At 48.2% G+C, this 12617-nt stretch overlaps 2 protein-coding genes across 2 annotated transcripts in view; one reads left to right on the top strand and one right to left on the bottom strand.

The window, feature by feature from the left end:
- LOC148435681 (uncharacterized) overlaps positions 1-12617 on the bottom strand; it is a gene marked incomplete at its 5' end in the record, with an annotated part of 206932 nt that overhangs the window by 50158 nt on the left and 144157 nt on the right.
- LOC148435683 (uncharacterized) overlaps positions 1-12617 on the top strand; it is a 32039-nt gene that overhangs the window by 3479 nt on the left and 15943 nt on the right. Inside the window, 1 exon segment of the mRNA XM_088465641.1 lies at positions 12360-12551. Within this exon segment, the coding sequence (XP_088321767.1) occupies positions 12360-12551 (192 nt within the window).

Here is a 12617-nt window from a genome sequence, read left to right as displayed (position 1 = left end):
CCTACGAGGTTTCGGACCGATTCCACGATTTTCGATGCACCGTACAATGGATCGTGTGGAAATCGTTTGTTTTCTAGGTAGGATACGATATGATGGGCGCTCCCGCAGCCGTCAAAACAAATCGTGTGATCAGATGTGGAGTCCATCTTCTCCATCGTGTTCGTATGCCGATCGTGCCGTTGTTTCAGCATACAATGTATCGTGCGTCCGAGCGGTTTCTTCATTTGTTAAAAAAAAAAAGACCGATGCACGCTCGGGGGGATCCGTGATGCATGCATCTGTCTGTAATAGAATAAGCACAGATGCAGGGATGGTTCAATGAAAACCATCCGTGCATCTGTGAAAAAAATGTGTTTAAAAAACAAAACAAAAAACGTTGTGCAATACCTACAGAGCAACCAGCCCCGGCTTTTAGGGACCCAGTGCTGGTTGGGCAACATACGGGGGACAAATGATGTAGGGGTCCCCCATATGTAAGCACAACCAGCACCGGGTTAGTCAGAACCAGCCCTGGTTGCCAAAATATGGGGGACAAATGATGTAGGGGTCCCCCGTATTCTGCACAATCAGCACTGGGCTCTGATCCGGTCCTGGTTCTGGAAATACAGGGGTGAAAAAATGAGTAGGGTTCCCCTGTATTTTCCAGAACCAGCACCAGACTTTTTCTCGCGGGGGGCTGATGCCACAGCCAGGAGAGCCCTTTCACCGGGCCCCCCAGCTGCAGCATCAGCCCTGACCGCTAGTCAGCCCAGGCTGGGGATCCCTGAGGAGCTGGGGACCCCCCAATAAAGGCCCCCACCCCTCCAGGGCACCCCAGGCTGACAGCCCGGGGCTATCCCTGCCACCCCTGGTAGTGGTGGGTGGCGGGTTGATAGTTTATAGATATTATGTAAAAATAAATGTAGCGATCTTACCAATCAATGTCCTGGAACTCTGAGCCATCTACAGATCCCTTATTCTGGCTCAGTATTTTATTCAGGGGAGGCCAGTACAGGTATAGTCCGACAACGCCACGGCAGTGACTTACCTCAATCATCAAGGAGGCACTGGAAGTCAGACAGCAATGGTAGAAGTGTCCCGCATTCTCACATGGGCCGAACGCCATCTCCCTGCCATCTCCGCAGTGTTCATCCCAGGGATTCTCAATTGCGAAGCAGATTTCCTCAGCCGTCATGACGTGCATGCAGGGGAGTGGTCTCTACATCCAGAGGTCTTTCAGCTCCTGGTGGACAAATGGGGTCTACCAGATGTGGACCTCATCGCCTCACATCACAACCACAAACTTCCAGTGTATGGGGCCAGTACAAAGGACCCCAACGCGGCCTTCGTGGACGCATTTTCTGTGAGGTGGACCTTCAATTTGGCTTACCTCTTCCCTCCAGTCTCCCTTCTTCATTGGGTTCTTCGAAAGTTCAAGCAGGAAGTGGGCACAGTCCTGTTGGTAGCTCCGGCTTGGCCCAGGCACCATTGGTATTCCGATCTTCAAAGTATCTCCATAGACGTTCGTCTCCAACTTCCTCTATGACCGGACCTGTTGTCTCGAGGTCCCTTTCTACATCCATACATGGCTCGTTTGTCTTTAACAGCTTGGCTCTTGAGATATCCCTCCTAAAGTCTAAAGGGTTCTCTAGCTCTGTGGTCCAAACCATGCTCAGACCGCGGAAACCATCTTCTGACAGGATTTTTAAGCAGGAATGGCATACAAATTTCCAGTTGTTTGCTCCTAGAAAGTACGAGCCTCCGGGTTTTTAGGGTTTCTAGAATCCTTGCCTTTCTTCAAGCTGGATTGGATCTCGGACTCCACCTAGCCTCTCTGAAAGTGCACATCTCTGCTCTGTTCATCTAGTGTTCTATGTGTACAACCTCCCTTGGTCCCTCCTGTGGCAATTTGTCAGTGGTTCTCCACGCACTTCTGAAACCTCCATTTTAAACCCCTGGAATCAGTAGATATTAAATGGGGCTCACTGCGAAGAATTTGTTTCTTCTGGCTATTGCATCTGCCGGTAGGTTATCTAATTTAGGGGCGCTATCATGTCACTCCTCTTTTCTAATCTTTCATACGGACAGGGCTGTTCTTAGAACGCGCCCTGGCTACCTTTCCAAGGTGGTCTCTCGTTTTCACCTTAATGAGGACATTATGGTTTCGGCCTTTCATTCACCAGACCTCTTGGCAGATCAGGCCTCTTTGGATGTGATCTACGTGGACCGTTCTAGTTCCATCAGGAAATCGGACTCCCTCTTTATCCTATATGGATTCCAAGAGAAGGGATGGCCAGCTCAGTGTTCTCCCTAGAAATTTTTTCCAGCCGAACGGCATTAAGAAGTAGCCGAAAGGGGGCCTTCGCAATAATAAACTGTTTTAAATCCTGACCTTATAATGATTTAAACTTGAAATAACAATTTATATATTCTCTTCTTCTTAGAGGCCCAGATACTGTCCCCACTTGCAGGCTACACAGAATATATTTTTTATACAGCTCTACAGATACTGGCCCCACTTGCAGGATATCTTTAATCAGTTCAGGCAACTGTTCCCGCCTGAACTTTTATACAGGAGGAGGGATCTTTGCCCTCCAGCCTGACAGCGCCCATGCATTGTGATGGACAACTACCCCCTGCCCCAATGCCACATTGCCTGCTCAGCCCTCTCCCCTGTCCCAATGCCGCGTCCCCTGCCCAGCACCTCCCCCCGCCCCAATGCGCCATGTTCAGTAACCTGGAACCTTCTATAACATGTCCTTATTGCGGGCGGATACGGAGCCTCCAATGTGAAGAACATGACGTCGGCGCAGCTCTGTGTCGCATCCGGCGTCCATGGCAACAAGGACACATTGAGGGTGACCGGGAATGCGGTGCATTGGGGCGGGGGGAAGTGCCCGCAGAAAACTGCCTGGGGAGAACACTGCCAACTAACAAACAGACTCTGGCCAATTGGCAATGTGGAACCCTATGGACCCTGAAGAAGAAAAGGAGAGTTATGGTAAAAGGCACCTGCCCTGACGCACCTAGCTTCTATGGGTTTCTTCTCTTCACTTGTTCCTTCTCTTTGTTAGAGTGTGATTCTTCAGTTTACCAGTCTTCATTCTCTCCTATCCTGCTCCTGCCTTGAGCTTGTTAACAAAACTGAGTTGCCCTCTGTGGGTGGGGTATAGGGGGAAGGACAGGAAAAAGCTTTGCTGTTGGTGTCTGGTCCTTCAAGTAGCACCTACACACCATTGTCTCCCTGTGGACGCTATGGCCTTCGAAGAAAGAGAGCTAACAAGAGTACGTTTTACCATAACTCTCCTTTTTCAATTGTTACAAGTGTTCTCCGATATTTATTATAATATTTCTAAAATAAATAATATATATAATTTATTATTTAAGGATATATATTCTTAGACTATTGACCGTTGGTGAAAGTCATGTGAGGATCTGACGTGTTCTGTATAAATCACTGATTCACTGAGGATGGATAAGGACCGTAGTCACAGAGGGCAGGAGTTATTACACCTCACCCTGGAGATCATCCACCTGCTGACTGGGGAGGTGAGGGGATCTGGGAGTGTCACAGTGACATCACTTATATCTATAGTAATAATACAGGGACATGACTGGGGAGGTGAGGGGATCTGGGAGTGTCACAGTGACATCACTTATATCTATAGTAATAATACAGGGACATGACTGGGGAGGTGAGGGGATCTGGGAGTGTCACAGTGACATCACTTATATATATAGTAATAATGCAGGGACATGACTGGGGAGGTGAGGGGATCTGGGAGTGTCACAGTGACATCACTTATATCTATAGTAATAATACAGGGACATAACTGGGGAGGTGATGTTACTGTGACACTCCCAGATCCCATCACCTCCCCAGTTATGTCCCTGTATTATTGCTATAGATGTAAGTGATGTCAATGTGACACTCCCAGATCCCATCACATATATCTATAGTAATACTTATATAGACAAAATATCTTATGCTTTCACATGTCCTATTAACCACTTGCCTGGCATTGTTGTAATTTTCTGACCATATCAGGCAGATCTTTATCTGCTCTGGTCGTAAAATTTAGAACAGTCAGATAAATATGAGGACGGCTGCAGGAAGAAAATCTTCCCGCAGCTGCTCTCAGAGGGGTCCCTCTGCTTGCCAGCACCCGCTCCCCCTGTGTCTACTGTGCTTGCTGATCGTTCAGCAAAGCAGGACCCCCCACCCAGTAAATTAACTTCCCCCCTCACACCCCTAATGTACCTGGTGCCTGGATCTGGTTTCAAATTGACTGTCGCAATGTTTCCGATGTTGTGATGGTGGTTCCGATGTTCCGGTATTTGTAAAAACGATTTATTTTTTTTATTACTATTATTTTTTACAAATCCTACATAAAAAAATGTTTTGTTTTGTTTTTTTAATTTTGATGTAACCAATTTGGATAAATTAAAATGGATGTTCCACACCTAAGTTACTCATAAAAAAAAAAAATGACAACGTTGGAGCGGTTTTTAGAAAAAAAATCGTCAGTTAAGTGGTTAAGGCTTCTTAGACATGATCTGAAATTTCACAAAACCTACTGAATTTCTGCCACTCAAGCTATAAAAAAAAAAAGCAATGAAATTCTGATCATTAAGGCTGATGCTTAATGGACGTGTTCCTTGCAAAATGCAGATATGGTATGCCATCACACCCTGTGGTTAACTGCAAATTCAGCACTTTAACAGAGTGAGATTGGTGTCACTCACAAAATGGTGGAGCTGCTAATTCACAGAATTGTGTGTTCATTGGAATACACACATGCAGTCTATGCAATTGAGGTCTGAGCAGTTATGTGGTACATACATCCCACTCAGTGCCCATTCGGTCACCACGACAATCCCACTGGGTTTTAACATCCTCTTCACTCCATACATCCATCTCCTTCAGAATACACATTCAGCTCCCTAATTGCTAAAACTATCATACTCTGTCTATGCATGTACACTTCCTCCCCCCTATACGTCTCCATGCTGCTCTATCTTCCCCAATCCCTACTGCTGTGTGGTCTCCCAACTGTGCTAGTCTGTATTCTTTCCCCATCCGCACCAATCTGTCTTTCCCCATCCGCATTGCCCTGTCTTCCTGCATCCGTGCCACTGTTTCCTTGCATCCGTGCCACTGCCTTCTCCCAGCCACACCGCATTGCTTACCCCCCCCACCCGCACCACTTTGCCTTCCCCAATCTTTACTGTTGTGTGTTCTCCTATTTTTGGTAGTCTGTATTCCCTCATCCGCACCAATCTGTCTTTACCCATCTGCGCTGCTCTGTCTTCCCGCATCTGTTCCACTCTGTACCCCCATCCACGTTGCTCTGTCCCCCCCCCAAACCATGCCATGCTGTCTTCCTCTCCATCCTCTCCACTGTTTTCCACCATCTGCATCACTTTGTCCCCTCCCCCATCTACACCACTGGTTTCCACCCATCTGCATCACTTTGGCTCACCCATCTGTGCTGGTTAATCTTCCCACCTCTCCACGCCTTTCTGTTTCCCCCATCTACACCACTCTGTCTCCTCACACCACCCATCCACCCCCTGCATCTGTGTGTAAAAAAATAAACATCCCCCCATCCCATAAGAAAAAAAACAACCAGCATCGGGCATTGGAGACTGGTTGTGCTAAATACAGGGGAAAAATTATGTAGGGGTCCCCTGTATTAAGCACAACCAGCACTGGGCTATTCAGAACCAGTCCTGATTGCCAAAATACAGGGGACAAATGATGTAGTAGTTCCCTGTATTTAGCGCAACCAGCACTGGGCTCTGATCTGTCCGTGCATCTGTGTTTATTTTATTTACACACAGATGCAGGCATCACGGATCTTCCTGCATCTGTCTGCCGCCGTCCGCACTGTCGTCGAGTCCCGCTGCTAATGCCCAGTACCTATGCCGGCTCCCACCCTCCGCTACAGCCCGCAAAGGACAGCCATCTTTGTACACCCAATTGAAGCCAGAGTTACACCCTAGTGTTCACTCTAGCTCCGGCGGCAGGCAGGGCGCCGAAGCTAGAGAGGGCAACCTTGTGCGCGCGCGCGAAAAGGGCAACCTTGTGCGCGTGCCCGAAAAGGGGGTGTGTTCATGAAAAGGGGGCGTGTCTATAAGACGCGTCCCCTTTTCGTCATACTTGGGGGCGTGCCCGGCACTTACGGACACGCCGGGCAGCCCCCAAGCGCTGCAGACAGGGAGAATAGATGCCGGGCGCACATTTCTCCACCCGCGGGACACTGCGTCCCGCGGGGGAGAGGGCACCCGCAGGCTGTGAGGGCAGGGCGCTTTTTGCCCTCTAGAAGGAGGGCAGGGCGCCGCGCCCCGCTAAAACAGCCTAGCGGGAACGCTAACACCCCTTACTGGAGGCCACCTACTGAGGCTGTGCAACAAGTTGAAGCTCCCTATCTGTATAATGGGTCATTTGTGAGGTGATAGTTTAAAAACTTTCTCAATTACCTGAACCCCTAAAGCACCTACACTGGAACAAGAGCTACCTAATAAAACAAACCCCCAGTCTGATTTCGTCCCCTACCCTGAGTTATGCCTTCCCAAAACTCCCCAATAGACTAAAGGAGAAAAGTGGTCCTAATTGTGGCCGAAAAACTGACCGTTGTAACTTTACTCCCAAATCCTCACTTTTCATTTTTATTTTTGCCCTGAAATTTGGCATGCAGCACCGAGCGACAGTTCTACCTTGGTATATCCAATAGCTTTTGAGGTGGAGCCCCTTAAACACCATGCCCCCCTCCCCTTAGGAATGCTTTATGGGAGAATTCCATTTTTCTTCTTCAGGTTCCATAGGGCTCCACAGGGGAGACAATGGGGTGTAGGTGGGACTTGGAGGACCGGATACCAACAGCAAAGCTTTTCAATCCCAGGATGCCCTGATCCTACCCCCTATACCCCACCCACAGCCTGAGGGCAACTCAATTTCGTTGGTGTCCCAGACCAAGCTTATTTTTACGATTTATTTTTATAGTGTTTTGACTACTAAACAGCAGCAACAGACAGTCCCTTGGATATCTGCACTGCTGCTCCATCACCCCTCCGCAGCGCCGTGACACCAAGCCTCGGCTATGTACTCCCAGTGGGGTTCTGAGGGGGACTAGCTAGCAGGCACCCCAGACTGCATCCTGGAATCCAGGGCTGCAGTCTAGCCTTCGGCCTCAGGAGATGGACCAGAGGCGCTGATGACTCCACTAGGCCACCGGGGCATTAATATACTGTTGCAAGGCATATTTAGACGCCAGGGGACCCAGTGGTTAATGTCAGCATGGGGGGAAGGCGCTCTCCCTGTAGCCCCTCCCCCAGCTCAGGGCTCCATGCCACTGCGGTCTAGCTGTTCCCTGAGCTTGCTCCTCCCTCACCCTCCACGCCCTCTTGAGACATGCGGCAGCCAATTTCTGCTTCACAGGTCTCCGGGAACGCTGGGTTCAGTCTCCCTGTATACCTCTCCCACGGGCCGGGTTATACAGCGCTATATCCTACCAGCCACTTCGGTCTGGGTAGTTGATTTAATGCCAATTGCAAATATATAGTGTTTTTTTACTGCGTTTGTATGTGACTTGTGCTAGCGCTGATCTCTACTTTCTTTCTATACTGTCCAGCTTATACCTTTCCCTTTATTCTACTATACCCTGACATACTAAGTTATAGGGGGTTCATTGTATCTCACATCTCCTATATAATTGTGAGGGCTAACACATAGTGTATAGCGCGGTTGCTCACTACACTGTGCCATATTACACATACTGCAGGGTGCTCACTGCACTGTATCATACTGTGTATTCTATTATTCTTGTGTCTGTGTCTGACAATGGAAAGAATAACAAGCAGCCTGAGGCTGCTCCTCCTACTCTGGTGTCTTGTAAATCCTGCTCAGTGGGCTTAGCCCCAGAGGACCTCATTCAGGATGGTCTTTGTACTAATTGTTATACCGCCCCAGGCTCCTCAGCCCCAGTGTCTCCTCCTCAGGTTCCACCCTGGGCTGCCTATTCACAGGTGCTGGCAAAGATTAGCAGTCCCTGTGGTAGCTTCCCCAGTGTGATGGGTAGCTTCCCCAGTGTGAGCAGGTACTCCCTGCAAGTCCTTTGCCTCCCCTATGGTTATGGCTAATACCTCTACATCTTTTCAGCAAATGCTGCAAAATGAAAAGCCTTTACCTACTAAACCTACTAGACGTGGTGTGTTATCTTCCCAGTCCACCCAGTTATCTGATTCTGAGATATCATCTGGGGAGGTAGAAGACACAGAACTCTCTCACTCTGACTCCGTCTCCGGAGAGGAGCAGCCATCCTCTAAATTAAATTTACCTGCTCTTGTAAGAGCTGTAAAATCTTACAAGATTGAACCCTCTCCTAAGAAAAAACAACCACTTTTTAACCGACAAAAGGTAGTTTGACCACACTCTGACCACTTATCTGATCACATGAGCGACGCATGGCATATGCCCGGTAAAAGGTTTCATATTCCAAAACGTTTAACCCTTTTACCCTCTTCCAGCTAATGATTGCACTAAATGGGAAGTTCCCCCAGTGGTGGATTCTCATGTAACACGTCTGGTTAAGACTGCCACCTTACCCATCCATACTGCAACCTTCTTGAAGGAGACTACAGATAGACGTATATAGAAGTTTGTCACAAATCCATATACTCTCTTACAGGAGCTATTACTCATGCTGCTAGGGCTACGACCTGGGTGGCAAATGCCTTTGAGAGTTGGGCAGAGGCCCTAGAAGAGACATTTTACCCCTGATGCTTCAAGGGAACAACTATCTTACATATCTCACATTAGAGATGCAGCCTCCCACTTGGGTGAAGCAGCTATGTATATGGCTCTCCTGGCCTCCAGGATATCTTCCACTTAGGTAGGTAGCCCGACGTATTGTTTGGCTCCGTTCCTGGAGATATCCTATGTGGTCCAAAATTAGAAAAAATTGTGACTACTTTGGCAGCTTCCAAGACTGCATTCCTGCCCTCTGCATATAATACAAAGCCTTGGACGTCATCCTTTCACTTCTTTTGCCCTCAAGGAAAAGCTTAGGCCTGGGCTACCAGATGTCCACCTGCCAAGCCTGAGGACAAGCCTACAACCTGACAGGACGGGCCTCTCCCTGAAAGCTCCCGACTTCTTCAATTCGCCCAGGTTTGGCACCAAACCACGTCAGATGCCTGGGTAAGGGAAGTGGTTTCCCAAGGATACGCCCTTTCATTCCTGAGGTGACCTCCCCAGCAGTTATTTTGCACAGGACCTCCATTGGACTCAACCAAGGCCCTGCTGCCCCAAAAAGCCATTCAGTCTTTACTGAATTCAGGAGTAATAATTTAGGTCCCCTCCTCACAACGGGGAAAGGGCTACCCTTCTACCCTTTTCTTAGTTCAGAAGCCCAATGGGTCTCATTGGCCTATCCTCAACCTCAAATCTCTGGACAAGTTTATCGGGGTGCCCAGTTTTTGTATGGAAACCCTTCGCTCTATTATCCTAGCTATGGAGCCTGGGGATTTTATGGTATACCTAGACATTCAGGACGCTTATCTACATATACCTATAGCATCTTCTCATCAACAGTATCTCCGGTTTGCTATACTACAGCAACATTACCAATTTCTGGCTCTGCTGTTCGGCCTTTCAACGTCCCCTCTGGTCTTTACCAAGATCATGGCAGTTATGTTCTTCGCCAAGGGATAAGACTGCTGCCATACTTAGACAATCTCTTGCTGTTGACCAGCTCCCCAGAATCCCCAGAGATTCTTCACCGCCATCTGCAGGTAACCATTGCCTTTCTACAAATGCACGGTTGGCTGAACAACTGAAAAAGTCTTCCTTGACACCCTCGCAAAGGATGGTGCATTTGGGAGCCCTCCTGGACTCTCGGGTTCAGAGAATCTTCCTAACAGCAGACAAAATTTCAGCAGTACTGCGTAGACTGCTCCACAATTGCCGAGTGTCAATTCACTCTGCAATGCAGGCCTTGGGATCAATGGTGTCCACTTTCGACATAGTGGAGTTCACCCAGTTTCACTCCAGGCCCCTACAACACCTGATATTCTCCAGGTGGAACGAGCTACTCCATCTGCTCAGATCCCAGACGATGAGCCTTCCCCCAGAGGTTTGCCTGTCCCTAGCCTGGTGGCTACAGACATCCCATTTGGACAAGGGTCGCCCCTTTTGAATCCCGGACTGGGCTCTCCTCACCATGGACGCATTCCTCTGTGGGTGGGTAGCAGTAGCCGGCCAGCAGTCCTTCTAGGGCAGATGGACCCCAGTCGAGGCAGTGTTGCCAATCACCGTCCTGGAACTTCGAGCCTTCTACAGAGTTCTCATTCTGGCTCATAATATTCTGAAGAACAGGCCAGTACAAGTACAGTCCAACAACGCCTACCTCAAGCACCAAGGGGGCACTCTAAGTCAGTCAGCGATGACAGAAGTGTCCCACATTCTCACATGGGCTGAACGCAATCTCCCAGCTATCTCCGCAGTGTTCATCCCGTGGATTCTCGATTGGGAAGTGGATTTGCTCAGCTGTCACGATGTGCATGCAGGAGAATGGTCTCTACATCCAGAAGTCTTTCAGCTTCTGGTGGACAAATTGGTTCTACTAGACCTCAAGAAACAACAAACTGCTAGTTTATGGAGCAAGGACAAGAGACCCCTACGCGGCCTTCATAGACGCATTGCCGGTGAAATGGAACTTCCATTTGGCATATCTCTTCCCTCCAAGATCCCTGCTTCCTCAAGTGCTTCGAAAGTTCAGACAGGAGGGGGGGGGGGGGCTCAGCTAAAATTTACCACAGAATATGGCCTACATGTTTCCAATTGTGTGCTCCAAGAAACTATGACCCTCAAGTCTTTTTAAAGTTTTAGAATTCTTGCCTTTCTTCAGGCTGGATTGGATATAGGCCTCCGCCTAGCATCTCTGAAAGTGCATATCTCTGCAGGTTTCTTCTCTTGGTCACTCGTTTCCTTCTCTGTGAGTGTGATTCTTCAGTGTACCAGGCTTTCTTCTCTCCTATCCTGCTCCTGCCTTGGGCTTGTTAACAAAACTGAGTTGCCCACAGTCTGCGGGCGGGGTATAGGGTGAAGGACTGGAGCATCCTGGGATTGAAAAGCATAGCTCTTGGTGTCCGGTCCTCCAGGTCCCACTTATACTTCATTGTCTCCCCTGTGGACACTATGGACTTCGAAGAAAGAGAGTTAAGAAGGGTAAGTTTTACCATAACTCTCCTTTCTTCTTCGGGGTCCATAGGGATCCACAGGGATACCATCGGGATATTATGGTTGGAGAGACCAGACACCAAACAGCTCCTAGAATGCCTCGGGTCCTCCATATGTACCCATAAGACTTCAGTTGTTTGTTTGGTGTGGCAGGATCTAGACGCACCTTTGTAACAGGACTGCTAACGCAGTTCTAAGCTTTTATTTTATGTTTTATTTTTATGTTTTTGCGTTGGCAGTACTAAGCATCTGAATTAAGATATATGTATTGCGACTCCATCTACCTCCGCCGGGCCGCAACTACAGTAACTGGGCTGGTGATTCCGGCGGGTCGCGGCTGAGCTTGCTATCAGCAATACTGCGACCCGGCCAGCAACCGGACGTACAGATATGTCTGATAAAGCGATTCTTTGCTTATGAGGAATTGCGCGCAGCAGTCCTTGTTTCTGGTGTCAGAGACGCACCAGAAGTTGCTGTAGTCAGGGGCCACTTATATCTATAGTAATAATACAGGGACATGACTGAGGAGGTGAGGGGATCTGGGAGTATCACAGTGACATCACTTATATCTATAGTAATAATACAGGGATATGACTGGGGAGGTGAGGGGATCTGGGAGTGTCAGTGACATCACTTATATCTATAGTAATAATACAGGGACATGACTGGGGAGGTGAGAGAATCTGGGAATGTCACAGTGACATCATTTATATCTATAGTAATAATACAGGGACATGACTGGGGAGGTGAGGGGATCTGGGAGAGTCACAGTGACATCACTTATATCTATAGTAATAATACATGGACATGACTGGGGAGGTGAGCCGCTCTCCGTTATAGTATCAATGCCTTAGTTTTCTCATCAGCACAACTGTAAATGAGCTGCAGGGAGACACTCTCATATAATAGTATTAATCCCACAGTACTTATAGGAGCTGGGATATATTATAATGCTCACAGTGATTTTTTTTTCCTATCACTGAAATAAAGATGACAGGAGCAGCAGGAGATGTGTTATATAATCTCCACCTTCCTATGTACTAGGATACTGTCACAGATCAGAATTGGTTTGTATTTGTAAAATATGCCCTTTATGTATATTATGCACAATTAACTTGATGTCTCCCCCAATACACAGGATTACATAGTAGTAAAGAAGACATCTAGTGAGTGTGAGACACCCAGCAGCAATCCCCATGTCTCAGGAGGAATGAGCAGGACCCAGAACGTCATCACGGTGCCTCCACCTTACTCACTGATACATGAGAGACACAATGACCAGAAGATCCTGGAACTCACCAACAAGATCATTCAGCTGCTGACTGGAGAGGTGACTGCTGGGAATGGGACATTATACAGTAACACCAGGGGATGTGTCTGGGTGATGACTGGAGAG

Source organism: Taudactylus pleione, unplaced genomic scaffold (genome assembly GCF_031769625.1).
Source record: "Taudactylus pleione unplaced genomic scaffold, aTauple2 ptg002080l, whole genome shotgun sequence".
In the NCBI taxonomy this organism is placed as follows: domain Eukaryota; kingdom Metazoa; phylum Chordata; class Amphibia; order Anura; family Myobatrachidae; genus Taudactylus; species Taudactylus pleione.
Note: the sequence above shows the minus strand (reverse complement) of the source record. Positions and strands in the feature narration are given on the sequence as shown.